Source organism: Pongo abelii, chromosome 17 (assembly GCF_028885655.2).
Source record: "Pongo abelii isolate AG06213 chromosome 17, NHGRI_mPonAbe1-v2.0_pri, whole genome shotgun sequence".
NCBI lineage: Eukaryota > Metazoa > Chordata > Mammalia > Primates > Hominidae > Pongo > Pongo abelii.
The window spans coordinates 41,167,906-41,187,540 of record NC_072002.2 but is presented as its reverse complement, the minus strand read 5'-3'; the positions used below and the strand labels follow the sequence as shown (position 1 = coordinate 41,187,540).

At 40.0% G+C, this 19,635-nt stretch overlaps 1 protein-coding gene across 6 annotated transcripts in view; it reads left to right on the top strand.

Annotated features, from left to right (window-relative positions):
- Positions 1 to 19,345, top strand: part of CHST9 (carbohydrate sulfotransferase 9) — a 278,955-nt gene extending 259,610 nt beyond the window's left edge. For 2 of the 6 annotated variants that reach the window (XM_009252309.4, XM_002828133.5), the window contains one exon: positions 4,176 to 19,345. In XM_009252309.4, coding sequence (XP_009250584.3) covers positions 4,176 to 4,198 — 23 coding nt within the window. In that variant the 3' untranslated portion in view covers positions 4,199 to 19,345. The remainder of the gene's footprint in view (positions 1 to 4,175) is intronic. The other 4 variants (XM_054537757.2, XM_063716870.1, XM_054537756.2 and 1 more) reach the window with 2 other exon arrangements.
- Positions 19,346 to 19,635: the final 290 nt, after the last annotated feature.

The window sequence follows — 19,635 nt, the reverse complement described above, 5'->3', positions numbered from 1 at the left end:
AGGTGAATGACATTGAGATGAGGAGTTCCAGGAGAAGGTCTGGTGGCCACCCTTGTGGGTCGCTGGTGCCATTACTTTAGAGAATTAACCCTTTTCTCATATCTCAATTTGGTTAGACTAGAGGAAACTTACTAGCACTCAATGAAACAGGAGGACACTAATTTATATTGAGTGGTGAATCTTTCCCTCATGCGGTTATCTCCCCAGCTAAACCAGTCTTTAGAAAGTTACTTGGAGGTCAAAGACTTCCAGCAAAGAGAAATGGATAAACAAGAAAGACATTGCATCTAGTCTACATGAGGGCCCATGTGACATTCCTACTCTACATCCAAATTATTTCTCTTCTTACTGAAATATGCAAGTCTACTACATTTGATGTCTTTCTCCCCCAGATAGGATGAAAGGAACTTTTTCAAGGCTTGTGCCTTTTTTTATACTTTCATTTCTTATATTCTAGTTCAGTAGTCCCCAAATGCTATGACTGCCACTGGCGTACCTGGGGATCTTGTTGAAATTAAAGTCAGGGGCCTTACACTCAGACATTCTGATTCAGGATATCTGCAGTAAAGCCTGGGAATCCGGATTACTGGCAAGCCCTCGACGGGTTTGGAGACAGCATTGAGTGACTTTGAACTGATCTGATTTGGCAGGCAGGTTAAACATGAAGCCTCCACATCTACTTTACTGCAAGCAGATTCCCATGTGCTTATTTTATTTGTTTTCTCTTTTGCCAAAGGTTTATTTAAACACAGATTCGCATCACCTTAACAAGAATTGGTCAATTGTTTATTCAGGTTTAACTTGACCTTTTGATCAATGTTGTTTTTCTTCAACAAGGTCATGAAACAGTTGTTTAGAAGACCACTATTAAATTATAAGCACATTTACTTATTCAAGAATTAGTTCTTGAACATCTTCTACACACCAGGCAGTGTGCTTAGTACCACAGACAGCAAGAAAGATAAGACCTCTCTGCAGTTATATTCTAGTGCAATTGAGGTGGAGTGGGGTGAAAAAGACAACAGAGAAGGAAATAAATAAAATCATTTCTCAGTGTGATTAGTGCTATGAGAAAAATAAGCTGGGTTCTGAAGGAAATATTTTGGAAGGGAGGGAAATAACCTAGACAGGGTGAATAGGGAAAGCCTTTCTACAGAGGTGACTTTCCAGCTGAGAGCTGAAGAATTAAGAGCCAGTCGTGCTGGCTGTTAAGACCTGGGTAACCGTGAAAAGTGGCCAAAGAATTGCAAACCAGGAAATAACACTGAAGTGGAAGGTGAGACAAGGGTGGTCAGAAAGATGGTGGGAATAGTAAAGGCTCTGGTGATGACCAAGGTTGATGTGAAGTGGAGAGCTCCTCTGTTAAAACAAAGTGGTCAAGGAACTGAGAGTTGATTGGATGTCAGAGTCACTAAACGTAATGACAGGAGCTGAGTTAGAAGCTGGAGTGCGTAAAGTGGACAAATCAGTAATAAAGGTAGATGACAACAAGAGGAGGGGGAAAGGGAGACTTAAGGAGAACACATTGATTTCACAGAAGCAGGAGGCTTTGCTGGGTGATGTCCTGGAAGCAGCCGTGGGCTGCAGGGAAATCACTCCCTATCTTCTGGCTGGAGAGACAAGTAGTTCAAGGAAGTCAAGTTTCATCTGCTTGAGAAAGTGCAAGAGACACAAGAGTGTTGGGAGTCAGCCAAGTTTCATTTACAGAGAGTCTTGGAAACAAACATTCCAGAAATCCCTGGAGATTAAAGGGGAATTTGATGGCCACAAAGCAGAAAGTCCAGAGGCCACAGGGGAAGGTGGATTTTGTTTTTGTTTCTGATTGTCAAGCAGAGAAGAGACCTAGTGAGGGCATATGTAAGGACACACAAATTACAGTCTGAATAATAACGGACAAATGGGGAGGCTTTAAATTCACCAGGTCCCTGGGATTAAAGTACTATAACTACTACTGCTGCTGCTAATAAAACAACAATAATAGTGATTATTATTTATAGCAGTGTAATAGTACAAATATCATGGCAGTTTTATATTTGGCCTGTGCTAAGTACTTTCCATGCATGTGCACCCATAACCCTATGGTCTGTCAAACCACAGTCAAATTTTATATTTTCAGTGACAACTTTATGTACTATAAATCACTGATCAGAGTAAAGAAGTATAAAGGGCTTTGAAGTAATCCTGGCAGTCTCTGGAGAAGACAGCAGACAAACGGTTTTAGAGTTAAAACTCCAAATAGACGGTCCAATGGTATGGAAGATTTGGAGTAGCCGTTTTAGGGGGTGATATGGTTTGGCTGTGTCCCAACCCAAATCTCATCTTGAAATGTAGCTCCTATAATCCCCACGTGTCATGGGAGGGACCAGGTGGGAGGTAATTGAATCATGGGGGTGGGTTTTCCCCATGCTGTCCCCGTGATAGTGAATAAGTCTCACAAGATTTGATGGTTTTATAAAGGGCAGTTCCCCTGCACACTCTCCCTCTTGCCTGCCACCACATAAGACAGGCCTTTGCTCTTCCTTTACCTTCTGCCATGATTATGAGGCCTCCCCAGCCATGTGGAACTGTGAGTTCATTAAACATATTTTTCTTTATAAATTACCCAGTCTCGGGTGTGTCTTTATTAGCAGCATGAGAACAGACTAATACACGGGGATGGGATATACACGTTGGCATATGGTATTCAGGGGGTTATTTACACAGTCCTCTTGCACTAGAAAAAGAAAGCAGTGCCCTTCAACCTCAGCTAGTGGAATGACCATGATGTCTGGAGGTGGCTCCATGAACAGTGCTTCATTCCTCTGTTCTATTGCTTAATTTGCTAGAAAATTACTAATTATCCTTGAAGACCTAATTCCATTCATTCGTTCACTTGTTCATTCCACAAATACTTGAGAGAAATTATTATAGGCTGTAGACCATTCTAGACACTGTTGGGGATACAATGGTTAAAAATTGTGTATACACACACACACACACACACACACACATATATATACTCTCTCTCTCTCTCTCTATATATATATATATATATGTATGCAATCATGTGTGTCATATATATATATTGGCAATCATGGAAACTTTCCCCACCACTTCCTCCACCTCTAGGCTGATGACACCATGCATTATGTCCACAGCACAGAATTTATTCATTTACTTTTCCAATAACAGGCTGACAACCCTATATGTATATATCCAGTCCATTCCTCTCCACACCATCCTTTTCAAGTCTAAGTGAGATCATGTTACTTTTCTACCCAGAGCCCTACAAAAGTTCCCTAGTTTACCCAGAGTAAAAGCCAAGGTCCTTAAAATTTTCATCCCTACCAGAGGATGCCACCTTGTATATCCCATCTTCCATGTCTTCTTTTACTGTGAGAGTTGTAGGAAGGATGTGGCAAGATAAACAGTATGTGGTAAATGGACTGATTCATCCTACTGAAAAGATAACTACATTTTTGCTCTACCTTGATACAATTTTATAGAGCAGGACGTCAAGTAGACTTTTCTGGATTCCTTAGTCATTCTTCACTTGGGAAAGACGGAAGTTCTCATATGTGAATGAGATTGTATACTACGATCATAATAAATTCTTAAATTTTTGTGGTAAATGTTTTAGAAAAATAAAACATTTTCCTAGGAAAAAAAAATACATGATTTTTGCAAGCACTTAGAAAACAGAAGTGGTCATCGAGATTTATAATTAGCCTTGCCAAAATTTTAAGTTGTGATTTATGATTTTGAACTATTCTGTGCATTACAGAGTGCTCCCTAAAAACAATAAAAGTTTCAATCTCAAAACATCTCCATTTTGTATCTACATTCAGGTGCACAAACTAAAACAGTACTTGAAGATGACATACTTATTAATATCCCAAAAGTCATAGATGCTCAGAATGGTTGAGTTACATTCTATTGCATTACAGGCAAAGCCAGGACAAAAATCCAGGGCTTTTTCCTCCCTATCCTGTAGATGCCATTTCTTATTGCTATATTTTCTGTGAAGAAGCTCACTACAAAGTGGATATTCAGCATGCCTTGCTAAATTGTTCTGGCAGCTTATATGAAATATGTTCTCCCTGATACTATTTTAAAACAAATACGTTAAGTTCCTTATCTAGTATACCCACACTCGTGACTGTGCTTTCAACATTTCTCCTTCTTTATTTTAACAGAACCCCAAGTTTCACATGCCTGAGGATGTAAGAGAAAAAAAGGAAAATCTTCTACTCAATTCTAAGAGATCTACTAGGCTACTAACAAAGACCAGTCATTCACAAGGAGGGGATCAAGCTTTAAGTAAGTCCACAGGGTCACCAACAGAGAAGTGGGTTGAAAAACGTCAAGGAGCTAAGACTGTTTTCAACAAGTTCAGCAACATGAATTGGCCAGTGGACATTCACCCTTTAAACAAAAGTTTAGTCAAAGATAATAAATGGAAGAAAACTGATGAGACCCAAGAGAAACGAAGGTCTTTCCTTCAGGAGTTTTGCAAGAAATACGGTGGGGTGAGTCATCATCAGTCACATCTTTTTCATACGGTATCCAGAATCTATGTAGAAGATAAACACAAAATCTTATATTGTGAGGTACCTAAGGCTGGCTGTTCCAATTGGAAAAGAATTCTGATGGTACTAAACGGATTGGCTTCCTCTGCATACAACATCTCCCACAATGCTGTCCACTATGGGAAGCATTTGAAGAAGCTAGATAGCTTTGACCTAAAAGGGATATATACCCGCTTAAATACTTACACCAAAGCTGTGTTTGTTCGTGATCCCGTGGAAAGATTAGTATCAGCCTTTAGGGACAAATTTGAGCACCCCAATAGTTATTACCATCCAGTATTCGGAAAGGCAATTATCAAGAAATATCGACCAAATGCCTGTGAAGAAGCATTAATTAATGGATCTGGAGTCAAGTTCAAAGAGTTTATCCACTACTTGCTGGATTCCCACCGTCCAGTAGGAATGGACATTCACTGGGAAAAGGTCAGCATACTCTGCTATCCGTGTTTGATCAACTATGATTTTGTAGGGAAATTTGAAACTTTGGAAGAAGATGCCAATTATTTTTTACAGATGATCGGTGCTCCAAAGGAGCTAAAATTTCCCAACTTTAAGGACAGGCACTCTTCTGATGAAAGAACCAATGCTCAAGTTGTGAGACAGTATTTAAAGGATCTGACTAGAACTGAGAGACAATTAATCTATGACTTTTATTACTTGGACTATTTAATGTTTAATTATACTCCATTTTTGTAGTTTGCATTCATTTTCTAAAACCCTGTATATACTTAATGATGATGAGCTCAAATCAGCTGTAATTTTTCTATAGTTCTCTGTATGAGAGAAATTTAACTAAGTGCAGTCGTCTTGATTTAATGTAGATTTTTACCAAATAGTATGACACCAATTGGCACAAAGTTATAGGAAAATCACCTACAGGAGATGTAAACAACTTGAGTTGCCCTAAAATGTTTGGAAAAGAGCTGCTTTTGCATTATGAATTATATTGTTGAAGCAATAACCTAGCCAGCTGTTGCATTAGCTAAAGCAGCTTCTTGCAATGGTAGGAAAAAAGGATCTAAAATAGCATGAGTGTATGTCTATATCCTGGAATTTATTGTCTAAAATGCATGAATATATTTTTAGCAGTCTGTGGCATATTAATCAAACTGTTGAATTGTTTTCTTCCACCCTGGAAATCTTTCAATCAACTATAATGATAAATCCATTTTGAAGTGATATTTTGGACTTAAGCATTTTACTTTAGATTGGAAGGCATTATGTGATTTACAATATGAGAATATAGCAGAAAAACCAGATGAGGCTGTGGCTTTTTATATTCAGCAGCCAATAAAAAATGCACAACATGCTAAGATCAAAGCAACAAAAGCAACCTTCTTCTTCCAGAAAAACTTAAGGGAATTGATTCTGTTTTCTTTTGAGCCCTCCACAAAGAGACAAAATGAACACAAGCACTAAAGGTCTACATTTCTGAAGCAGGCAGTTGAGAAGCTTAAGTCTCATCAGATATAAATGTGCTCCTAATTCTGGTTTAATTGGGCAGGGGGGAAATTGTTTCAGGATGGAATAATCATCAAAAACAAAAGTTGCCATTCTGAATATGGAACTCAAACAATAACAAAATTTTATAAGTACATTATTTGAATCAAAACATCATGTGCATAGCTTTATATGTGGAATACACCCCAAGAATAGCTTTTGTTTTCAGTTTAATTATTCAGCTTAGCAATGACTTTTTAAAAACTAATATACCACTTCAAAGATAGGTTATGTTCTAGAGAATAAACATAAAAAGAGCCCCTAGAAATGTGTTTAATAGGCTTATGCATAAGTAAATTAAGGTATTTTCTTGTTAAGTTTAAATATGTTATACTAACAAAGTCAGATACCATTGCATTCAAATATTAAATCAAAGTCCTTAGAAAAATAGGTCCATGTGTCACCCTTATGAATAGTTGTAATGCATTTTGGAATTTTTTTCCAAGGGATCCTAAATTAGATCCCTTGGGGGAAAAAAAAAGGGATCATTTTGGATGGGAAACATTTGGATAGGAAATCTACTTTAATTGGTCGACTATTACCCTGAGTTAAGATAATCACAAGTCTTTCAAACCCTGCTTAAATGCTTTCCTGAACATCTTCCTCTTCCTAAGCTATCATTTTTTTCTTATCAGTAAATATTCAGTAATGGCTTTCAAAGAACAGTAGGTATTGATATTTGAACTTTAATAGACCAAGATAGTTGCAATCATACTTATTTCATTTTGATTTTCTATTTCATGGCTGAGTATTCATGAATTGCTTCACTCCTTACACACACCTGCCGTGTCCCATCTGTGTCTCCTAAGGAGTGAGTAAACTGCAATGGGCTGAGAGATCATAAGTATTAAACCTTCTAATCCAACCTTTTACTACTTTTCCATGCCATTAACTCTTGCCTCTAGACCATACACCTAAGCTGTGCTCTCAGTTTTTAAGAAGTTTTACTCTGGAGTAATCTAAATTACATAATTTAAAATTTTACTACACCGTGTAGAGTAGATTCTTAGTAATTTAGGGAAATTGAAATTATCTTTTCATGGAGAGAGAAAATAGAAAATATTCGAGAAGCCTGAAATTTTATTCCTAAGCAACACAAAACTTACTTTATATGAAATCTGCTATAAAGAATAAAGGCAATTACCTCAAAGGTATTTCTAAAACTATATAAGGAACAAACAAAGAACTTTTCACAGCTTTAGAAAGAAAAAAATGGAAACAACAGTCCTATCTCTCTTATTGGCATTTGTAGTGCATTGGACAGAGTGGAATGCATACCTATATAAATGTTTGGCTTTGATGGTGGAGAGGAGGGATGAGCAGAAGAAAATGATACCCAGTGTTCTCTACGGAAAGCTGTTATGTACCTTTTGCTGTATATGTTCCTTTCCTGACCCTTTCCAACAAGCCCATGTCACCATGGGTCATTCTTTTCCTAAATGGGCTCTCTGATGCCAAGTGACTCCCTGTGTAGTTGTGAGTTCCAGAAGCCATGCATGTTTTTGCCAAGTAAGAACAAACTTTTTATGTACCTGCTCTTCATTTTAGACGGCTTATTTTCATGTTAGGACCAAAGAAGACAGTCATCATCCTGGATTACTTGTGAGTTTAAAACCCAACTCCATTTTTCTCTCCTGACTTATTTGGCTTTGCAGACCAGCTCACATTCACCTTTGTCATTTCTGCCTGTGCATAAATCCAGGTGGGAACACCACTGTTCTTTAGGACCATCACAATTTCATGAATTTAATTCCTAAAGGCAAGTGACCAAATCCAGACTCATCTTCCAGATGTCCAAAGTTCCCATTTTAACATAAGGTGCAATTATAAGTCCTCCAATTAAACCCTAAGGATCCTATTTGTTTTTATAGGCAGCAGTAACACAATGGGCAGGCCCCTTCGCTCTGTTATTCCCCTGTCTGGAATTACTATCAGGGTAACAAGTTGGCAATTAAATCCAAAACCACAGTTATGTAACCTGTAAACTATCTATAGATGTGCAATATTGATGTGATTGTGCCCAGAAACTGCCATAAACTTCAGTGGAAACGTATGTACAGGACATCCAGTTTTCGGATTTTCTCAAACTTTTGGAAATACCCATTAATTCAATGGAACTGTGAGGCCACTTGCTAGATGTCTATAAAACATTCTCTAGCAGAAAGTAATAATATTATTATCGTTAGGGAATTAGTAGTTCTAATTCAAGAACTACTTGTATGTCATTTTTAATTAGAAAGAGGAAAAATACTTTTACATTTTATTCATGTATTATTATTCTTATCTCCTAAAATGTATAGTGTTTAGCAGAAGGGATATATAAGAAGATGCAGAGAATTTTGAATATTAGGGTGCCCTTTGAAAAGATCACTTGCCGAATTAATAGAACTTGGGATTAGGCTAGGACTACAGTAAATGTCTCCCTCCTGTGCATTCTCATATGGCCTCTCAGGGCATCCCAGCCTCTAGGCCTTCATGGGGCGTGAAGAAGCAGACGTTTTGCCCAGGGCTAACCCTCCCAAGATGCTCTGATACTTGAAAAAGGATTGGCCAAAGGCGTTTAATTATACCTCAACTACGTGAGAACCTTAGGCCAAGGCTAATTCAATTTAGTCCTACATTTAGGCTCATACCTTCTCAATCTCAATCATGATCATTATACAGTAATCGTATGCATGATCCTAGCTAACATTTATTCAATACTTACTGGGTGTCAGGCACTCTTCAAGTAGTTTACATGCATTAATTTAATCTCTATAGCCAGTCTAACATAGGAACTATTATGTAGCCCTCTCCCTTTCCATCTATCATAAAGGAAAGTAAAGCAGACTATAGCTGAGTAACTTGCCTAAAGAGACACAGATGGTAAGTAGGTCAGAAGCCAGGATGAAGCCAAGCAGCAAATACCACTATCAAACTCTTTGCTTAGAATATTACAAACAAATATTTACTTTTGCTTTCTGTTACCTCTATTCAGGATAGGTAGAGGCAAAAACAATATATTGGAATCCTGAAATTTTTTCCATACAAATATGGGTGTGTGTGTGTGTGTGTGTGTGTGTGTGTGTATTTAGCTAATTAGTTATCACATTTCAAATCAGCTTATTTCTTTATTCCTGCTGAGTTAAACTGACAGGTTCAAAGATTTTGGAAGAAATTAGGGTTCCTCCCCACAACTTTTTTTTAATCCGTAGTTAATCATGGGAAACAATGTTTTTAAGAAGAAAAAATAGTCCCTGGAACAAATTTAGCCTTATGAAAACAAACTATCATTTCTTTGACAAGAAATTCCAGACAGCTACAAGAGAGGTCAAGGATAAGCAGAATATAGGAGGAAGAAAGTTCAGGTGAACTTTCCCCACATACTCCCCTGACAGCCACTGCAGATGGTCACGGTTCAGCAAGCTAGTCACACACAGTGAGAACCACTCCTGCTAGAAACAGAGCAACTGTGCATTGTCCCCTTCTTCCTGAGTCTCCATCCCTAGTACTAGTTTGTAGTCAGATTACCCTGAGCTTACACAGGAAGACTGCAGAAAAGAATAGAGAAGCAAGTTGACTTAAACCAACTGAAAAACACCATGAAACCAGGTGAAAATAAATAAGCTCTTGCTAGAAGATGGCAGACATTTCCCGGGCATGTGGACATTACGTGAGGAAGGCCAGGTCTGGGGAGTTCAGCAGAACATTGCCTCATATCATTTCATTCTCAGAATTTCCTAGTCAGTCACATCTTAGTTTTTCACCAGGATCATATGCTTCCAGGCAAAAGTATTTAAATCCATTTCAGCAGTCATCTTTTTCCATCCCTAAACCTCTCCTCAAGTCTCACACTATATTTGGAATGCTCCCCTCTCTGTATATCTGGACATTCATTTCTTGTTAACTCACCAAGGAATCTTTTGAGATTATTCAATTTCAAAATCTCATCTCTTTATGAGCTCCCTGATAGGCAGAAAAAGACAGCATGGTTTTCCCCTGGTGTAACATGCATCAGATTATTCTCTTACCAATAAATGCAGGCATTCCTTTCCTCAATTTTTTTTGTCAGGGAGGTTCATTAATTTATCTGTTCATGTGCTATTTATCTCACTTTATATGAATATAAAATATCTGTTGTTGTCATTGGAATGTCTTAGGTCTTCCAAGAGGAAAGGAACTGTGTCTGTTGAATTCACTTTGTACCATGTCTAGCAAAGCACTCAGTGGAAAGCGTTACTTTAACAGATGCTTTTGATGCTGTTGCTTAAAGGTTCCTGTACAACTTCTTTTAGTGTAGAATTTGTATATTTCTACCTGTGACCTTCAGGCATCTATAGGACCAGAAGATCTGAAAGGAAGGTGCTAGAGCAGGGCAGCTGAGGGAAGGGAGCTGAGCCACACACCTTTTCTACACTAATAGTCATCCCTTGACCTGAAGGATAGTTGCAGACACAGCAATCTTTTACATTTCTAAGAAAAGGCAGTTGCTTGATTGTTTGGGGAAGAAAATGTTGAAAAAAATGCATGATTCTGGTCAATATAAGAGCCATTTACTGAGGATCTACTCAGTAGCAGACACTGGAAAAATACTTTACATACATTCATTTAATGACATGAAGAGTAAGTCTAATCAATTCCAAAAGTAGCTTTCAAAAAAATCAAAGTCGAGTATTTTTCCACCTATCATTTCATGAATGAGAAAACTGAGTATCAAAGAGGTTTAATAACTTTCTGGCTCCAAAGCTGAGACCATACATTGGCAGCCCATGGCGTAGATCTGGCTACAGATACGTTTGGTTTGGCTGACAGTGCATTTTACTTAACATCCGAATTAGCTGCCAACATTGGGCCTCATTAATGACAGGGGATTTGTTGCCCTACATTCTATATGCCCACCTGAAAATAGTTGGACAGAGGCAAGGTCAGTCCCTTTAGATGAGGTTGGAGATCTCTAGTTGTTCACACTCTTCACTAATCCGCCATCACTCATTCACCTTACTTGCCTGGGCCCTAAGCATCTCACTTTTCATGTCCTGCTCTGAAATGTGTATTCCTTCCCCCACCAAGCTTCCAAAGGAAATCAACTCCTGAACATTCTCCTTGACCCTATTTGTGTTGTGCAGGTACTGAGGTTATCCCATTCTGGGTTTCCATATCCTTGCTTACAATGCTGCTTGCCCTTTGGTCCTATATCCAGTGGGATCTCCAAACAGTATTTCATTGTTTGGGGAAGTCTCTTTTGACCAATGACAAAGACGTTGGGAGAAATCCAGTACCTTTTTTTGGCATCTTTCTGTCATAGCCACTGGGTCCCCTGGCAACGACATTCCTTCCCACCTCCTTCTGCAGAGATGAGTCATTCTCCCAGGCTCTTGGAGCTCTAGTATCTAGGGACAGAAAATGGCTCCCACTGCTGCCTCTAGACTGCTATTCTATAACCTTCATCCAAAAATCTCTTCTGTTTTGCAGGTGTACCCACTTCCTCAACTCTGAAAATTACCTGCTTCCCAGCCTTCTCTGAGGATTCTTCTTTCTGATTTATAACATGCCTCTGCACCCTACTTCCTGCTATTATCTGGATGATTGTAGCACCTCCAGTAACATTCTACTCTCTTTGCTTCTTAATGCTCTGACGACCTCCTCCTCCTCCTCCTCCACTTCTTCCTCCTCCTCCTCCTCTCACTTTCTATACTTAGACAGCTGGAGAAAACAGGAGAAGGGATAACTATGACTTTTGTCCTCAAATACCAGGAAAACTCTAGTAAAATACACAGCATCTCATTTTATGCATTCATTTGCTGAAAATATTTCCAAAGTTTAGAAAAATGGTTTTTGGATGTACTATATAATAAATAAAAATGCACTCAGAATGCTAGAGTATCTACCAATTTAAAAGAACAATATTATTTGTTTGACTGCGATTATCCTTAGGAAAAAATAAGCCCTGATTTAACTTATCAATTTCTGAAAAAATAGTGTGTGGACCACCTGTATCAGAATTAACCCAATTTTTGTTAAAAACAGATTCCCAGACCCCATCCAAGAGATACAGAATTGGAATCTCTATGAAAACCACCTGAAAATTTCCTTTTTAATAATCTCTTGGGGTGCTTCTTATAGACAGCAGAGTCTGATCCTCGTGTGTGTGTGAATTTTTTAAGTCCTGGTTGATTATAAGTGATAATAAAACTTGCTCTTTTCATTCTGTCACTGTGTTGAAAAGTTAACAACTCTCAGCTCAGAGAATTGTCAGTGGGTATTGGTACCAAAGTCCTCTGTGGGATTTTGACCAGCACTGAGGCAGAAACTTGGCATCCCAAGTCTGCCAAGTGCAAGAACTAGAGCTGAAATGATGAAGTGAGTGATGGGGACAGCACTGGGCACTGCCCAAACTTTTTGAAAGCTTTCAGAATGAAATGGGGAAATGGAAACTTTTCTCTGTTTGAAATACAAAAGACAAATGTGTACTGAAGGCAATTTTGGCAACTCAACTTCACATTGAACAAGTGAAGACAGTATGAGTTTCTCCAATAAAAACTCAAAAGCTGTTTTCAAATTGACCTAAGATGATTGAAAACGGAAAATATTTGCTATTTGGGTTATTAGTTTGAGAGCAAGTACCTCAGGAAATATTTTTTAATTTAACTTAAATGGTTATAATGTACATTTTCTTGAACTTCATTAAAGGATTTGTCTGTTTTTGCCTTTCTATTAGGTTGAACCATATGACATTGCCAACATTTGACTGACTCTGACATATAAACACAGCCCTTTCATATGGGTCCACTAACAGTTCTGCTGCTACCTACCCATTCTAGCCACATTGGCTCTCCTCAGAACTATTGGAAATAGCCTCTGAATAGAAGTCCTGCATTTTTTATTTATTTATTTAAAAATTACTTCTTTTCTCTTTGCTTTTTTTCTTCTTTTGATATTTTTAATTGTGGCAAAATCCACATCATAAAATTTTATCATCTTACCATTTTTTAGTATCCTTTTAATGAATATTTTCCTATCCCTCCCCATCTTACCTATTTTTTTTTTTTTTTTGAGATGGAGTTTCACTCTTGTCGCCCACACTGCAGTGCAGTGGCACCATCTCTGCTCACTGCAACCTCCACCTCCTGGGTTCAAGCGATTCTCCTGTCTCAGTCTCCCGAGTAGCTGGGACTACAAGTGCACACCACCACGCCCAGCTAATTTTTGTATTTTTAGTAGAGATGGGGTTTCACCACATTGGCCAGGACGGTCTTTATCTCTTGACCTCATGATCTGTCCACCTCAGCCTCCCCAAGTGCTGGGATTACAGACGTGAGCCACCATGCCTGGCCACCATTTTTTAAGTGTACAGTTCAGCAGCATTAAGTGTAGTTGTGCAAGCATCACCACTATCCCATCACATACCTTTCTTCCTTGTGAAAAATGGATACTCTGCACCTATTAAACAACTCCACTTTTTACCCTCCCCCAGCTCTGGCAACCACCATTCTACCTTTTGTCTCTATGAATTTGATAACTTAAAATACCTCATATAAATGGAATCATACAGCATGTGTCTTTTCGTGACTGGCGTATTTCTCTTAGCATAATGTCCTCAAGGTTCATCCATATTGAAGCATGTACCAGAATTTTTTTTCTTTTTAAGGCTGAATAGTATTTCATTCTCATTGCCTGGCCTCAAGCTCTCAAGACTATAACCCATTCCCAGCTTAATCACCTGATACTTGCATCAAACCCACTATTATCCAGCCACAGTGAACCACTACATTCTCTGAAAACACCTCTTGCTTTTTCCCCTGTTTTGCTCACACTATTACACAGCCTGAAGTGTCCTTTATTCCTCTTTAAGTACCTTCACATGGGTGCCCCCTCCAAGAGCTGCCTGCCTTGCATGATCATTCCACATTCAGCTTGCTCTACCCTCTTTGCTTGGGGGCTCTCTTCCACTTCCCTTGCTTTAGCTCCACCATTAGGCTGATGGTTCTGAAATCTTTTTCTACCTATGTTTCTATCATGAACTTTGATTCAGATTCCCAATTTCTTGTGGGACTGCTTCATCTAGATGTCTCACTGGAGCTTCCAACTCAACATGACCAAAGCTGAACTCATCACCTAACCCCCAAACCTGCTTTCTCCTTATTTGGTGGCAACACCATCCATCTACTCCATCTCCTGAGTTAGGAACCTAGAAGTCAACCCTGATTTCTCCCTGAGCTGACTCCTCACAGCCAAAGAATTCAGAAAGCCCGTTAACTTCACTGCCTGACTTTTTCTCAAGCTTCTCCTCTCCTCCCATCCATTCTGCGAATATCTAAGTTCAGACTCTCACCTTCTCCTGTCTACAACTCTACGATAATCTTGAACTTCTCTCCCACTCTCATTTCCCTCAGTGCCATCCTCCATACAGCTGCCCTTGTAATCACTTTAAAATGCAAATCCAATTCCAGTTCTGTTTCCCACTATACATTCTATATCCTGCATGATCCCAATTCTCCAGGCATATTTCTGGCCAATTTCTGCCTCCTGGCTTAATCTCCAACAACCTAGAATGGACATAATGCCCTAACATTGGATAGTTTTCTTCCTCCTGGGTCTACTCAGCTTTTCCCTCTATTAGGGCACCCACCTACCCCCCTTCACCTCCCCAACACTTCCTAATCCCTAAACTCAGCTCAGGGAGGCATTTGTCGTCTCTGCCTGGCTCAGATGAGATGCTCTGCCCTGAGCACTATGAGTGATTGGGAAGCAGGATTCTATGTAGGTTGGTTAGGAGCCTGGGGCTTGTCGTGAGTAAGAACTGGGTTTGAATTCCATATCCTCAACTTTCAAATGTTGGGACCTCTGATACTGATTTAACTTCTCTCAGTGCCAGTTTTCTCATCTGAAAATTGAGGATAGAATACCTACCTAGTAAGGGGAATATGGGAAATGCATGTAAAGTATTTAATAAGTGCTCAATAAAATAAAACTATTGATTTATCTCATCATAGCCTGTGCATATTTCTATCTCTGTACTTAAAGAATTCTGATGATTTATGTATGTGCCTTGCTTAGTAGAATCAATTCCTTGAAGTTAAAGTTTGTGTCTTGTTCATCCTTGTAACCCCAGAGAAGATATTATTTAAGTATTTGTGGAAGAAATGAATGCAGGAACAAATACAGCACACGTGTTCCTGCGTTCATATGGCACTCTGTCCTTCCCTTAAGGTACGTTCTGACTTGTATTATAATACTACAAAAATGTGTCTTATCTTTCCTGTCAGATTCTAAGTTATCTGAGGTCGGGAATCACGTCTTACTCAATAAATGTACATACATCAAATTAAATTTGAGGCTTTCAAATGTGGATTCTCAAATTAATGGTTTAGAATAGCAGGCTTCCTAGCCAAACACAGAAACAAATAAGTAAACTAAAAATCACTTTGTTCAATCATCTTCAACTCTTTTCTTTCCATTAGCGCTACACCCTGACCATGATGAACTTTTATCTCCTCAAATAAGCCATGCTTTTCTCTGCCTCAGGGCCTTTCTATGGGCTGCTCTCCGAGCCTGGAATACTATCAGACAATCTAATACATCATTGTTTTCAGAAAAGCCTTTCCTGGTGCACAGATCAGGCTTATTCATTCATAGTTACATTCCCACTGCAAGATGAGATGGTCCTCTGGGTCAGGGAGAGTGTCTCTTAGGTTTCTTCTGCTTTTCTCAGCCCCAAGCATGTAGTCAACATTCAGTAAACTCTGTTGACTGACTAAATAAACAAAGCTCCGAGTTTCAGTCTTCCTCTTTTCTAAGACATTGGCAAATGCTAGACTGAAACGGATTACACAGGAGTTACTCTACCAGAATTTACTTAAGACTAAATTCCTAAAGACTGCATTACAGCAACAGAAGCCAAGACAGTATTAGTGCTTTGCTCTATAGCAGAAAAGATTGGGGAAAATTAAAAGGTGACTTCTATGTTGACCAAAAGCATTGACTAGTGTAATTTAGCTAGGCATTAACATGGTAATGGAACTTGTCCATTAATTGAAATGAGCAGGGGAAGACTTGAGAACAACTATTCTGTTCACACAATTGGTCAGCCGTCCATCTGGATCCAGAGCTCTGTCTTGCTGAACCCCTGATGAGCAGTGTTTATTTCTGGTGTGGAGTCTGTAGAATGGGTACCACTCCTTCTAGGCATTGCTTGCCTGTAGAGGCTTTGCCATCCTTCCTCACTCATGTAATCTACTGAACTTTGGTACACCCCTCCCCACAAAACTTAATGAGGCTCATCATGACTGATACTTTGTACTCATGACAATAGACAAAACTCCAATCAACCCTCCACTAATTCAAATGATTTTATGAAGTCTATAAAATAGGACCTTAATTTCTGATTTTCTGTTCACTCAGTGGGGAACGAAAATAGTATTTAATAGTTTAATAGAGTCTCATAAGTGGACCTTCTCCAGGTACCTTGCATAAGGCCACTTTGGGAGAAGAGGTAGACCACTGGCCCAATGGTCCTCAGCCATAAGGACTGTGTTATGGTTTGGGTGTGTTCCCACCCAAATCTCATGTTGAGTTGTAGTTCCTACAGTCCCCACATATCACGGGAGGGACCCAATGGGAGGTAATTGAATCATGGGGGTGGTTATCTCCATGCTGTTCTTGTGATAGTGCGTGAGTTCTAACAAGATTTGATGGCTTCATAAGGGGCTTTTCCCCACCTTCACCATGCACTTCTCCTTGCTGCCGCCATATGAAGAAGGATGTGTTTGCTTCCCTTTCTGCCATAATTGTAAGTTTCCTGAGGCCTCCCCAGCCATGCTGAACTGTGAGTCAATTAAACCTCTTTCCTTTATAAATTACCCAGTCTCAAGTATGTCTTTATTAGCAGCGTGACAATGGCCTAATACAGTAAATTGGTACTGGTAGAGTGAGGTGTTGCTGTAAGGATACCCAAAAATGTGGAAGCAACTTTGGAACTGGGTAATACTCAGAGGTTGGAACAGTTTAGAGGACTCAGAAGAAGACAGGAAAATGTGAGAAAGTTTGGAACTCCCTGGAGACTTGGAGGGCTCAGAAGACAGGAAGATGTGGGAAAGTTTGGAACTTCCTAGAGACTTGTTGAATGGCTTTGACCAAAATGCAGATAGCAATATGGACAACAAAGTCCAGGCTGAGGTAGTCTCAGATGGAGATGAGGAATTCTTTGGGAACTGGAGTAAAAGTCACTCTTGCTATGCAAAAATGCTGTTGGCATTTTGGCCCAGACCTGGAGATCTGTGGAACTTTGAACTTGAGAGATGATTTAGGGTCTCTAGTGGAAGAAATTTCTAAGCAGCAAAGTGTACAAGAGGAAGCAAAGCATAAAAGTTTGGAAAATTTGCAGCCTGACAATGTGACAGAAAAGAAAACCCCATTTTCTGGGGAGAAAGTCAAGCCAGCTGCAGAAATTTGTGTAAGTAACAAGGAGCCAAATGTTAATCACCAAGAAATGGGAAAAATGTATCCAGGGCCTGTCAGAGACCTTCATGGCAGCCCCTCCCATTACAGGCCTGGAGGCCTGGGAGGGAAAAATGGTTTCCTGTGTTGGCCCCAGGGCCCCCCTGCTCTATGCAGCCTCAGGACGTGATGCCCTGTGTCCCAGCTGCTTCAGCTCCAGCCATGGCTAAAAGGAGCCAACATAGAGCTCAGGCTGTCACTTCAGAGAGTGCAAGCCCAAAGCCTTGGCAGCTTCCACATGGTGTTGAGCCTGTGGGTGCACAGAAATCAAGAATTGAGGTTTGGGAACCTCCGCCTAGATTTCAGAGGATGTATGGAAATGCCTAGATGTCCAGGCAGAAGTTTGCGGCAGTAGCAGACCCCTCAGGGAGAATGTCTGCCAGGGCAGTGTAAAAGGGAAATGTGGGGTTGGATCCCTTACACAGAGTCCCCACTGGGGCACTGCCTGGTGGAGCTGTGAGAAGATAGCCACCATCATGCAAACCCCAGAATGGTAGATCCACTGACAGCTTGCACCATGCACCTGGAAAAGCCACAGACACTCAACATCGGCCCACGAAAGCAGCTAAGAGAGGAATTGTTCCATGCAAAGCCACAATGGTGGAGCTTCCCAAGGCCATTGGAGCCTACTTCTTGCATCAGCATGACATGGATGTGAGACAAGGAGTCAAAGGAGATCATTTTGGAACTTTAAGGTTTAATGACTGCCCTATTGGATTTCGGACTTGCATGGGGTCTGTGTCCCTTTGTTTTGGCCAATTTCTCCCATTTGGAATGGATGTATTTACCCAGTCCCTGTACCCTCATTGTATATAGGAAGTAACTAACTTGATTTTGATTTAACAGGCTCGTAGGTGGAAGGAACTTGCCTTGTTACAGATGAGACTTTGGACTTGGACTTTTGAGTTAATGCTGGAATGTGTTAAGACTTTGGGGGACTGTTGGAAGGGCATGATTGTGTTTTTGAAATGTAAGGACATGAGATTTAGGAGGGGTCAGAGGTGGAATGATATGGTTTGGCTGTGTCCCCACCCAAATCTCATCTTGAATTGTAGTTCCCATAATCCTCACATGTTGTTGGGGGAACCTGGTAAGAGGTAACTGAATCATGGAGGCAGTTATCTCCATGCTGTTCTCTTGATAGTAAGTGAGTTATCATGAAATCTGATGGTTTTGTAAGAGGCTTCACCACTGCCCTTCACTCTGCACTTCTCTTTGTTGCCACCATGTGAAGATGGACATATCTGCTTCCCCTTCTGCCATAATTGTAAGTTCCCTGAGGTTTCCCCAGCCATGCTGGACTGTGAGTCAATTAAACCTCTTTCTTTTATAAATTACCCAGTCTCAATTATGTCTTTATTAGCAGTGTGAGAACGGACTAATACAGACTGCCAGGCAGTTGGTCCCTCTGCCCAGTCAGCCACAAAGGCAGAGAAAGCACAGCATACAGAGCAGGAGGCTGAATTGGAGGCTGCCAGGACAGATTCTCAGAAGTCACCACCCTGCACTTTTCCTCATACCACCATGCCTGCTGTGTCTGTTCCTGGCCGGCTGGCTCTGAGAACCATTTCCTCTCCTTTCTCTGCAGCAGAGGACACTTGTAGGCTCTATTTCCAAGTCCCCTGATGCAGCTGGCTTCTAGTTGGGTTTAGACAATGAAAGACAATGGCAGGAGATTGGAGCTCAAGAAAGGGAGCTACTGGTGCATTTTTCTCCTCTCTCTTCTCTGAATGATGCTCCCACACAGATTACCATAGTTCAGACATCCCTGATGAAAACAGTGCCAATGAATGTACACCTTTTAAGTGGAGGTGACTTAATGTCCCATGGGTAAACTTTTAATCAAAAGGAAATGTGACCATGCGGATATATTATTCCTCCTTTCTGTCTTCAATAGACAGTATAAAAACATTGTTAACGTTCTTTCTTCTAATGGTTCTGTAGTTTAAGGCAACCAACTAGATATTGCATCCTCACATTGGCCATTGTCTCTTCCCTGATCACTGCCCTGACCCTCTCTACTGATTCCTAATACAGAAGTATTAGCAATGTAAGCTGCCCAGAAGTTACAGGTCACCTTGGAAAGGAAAGT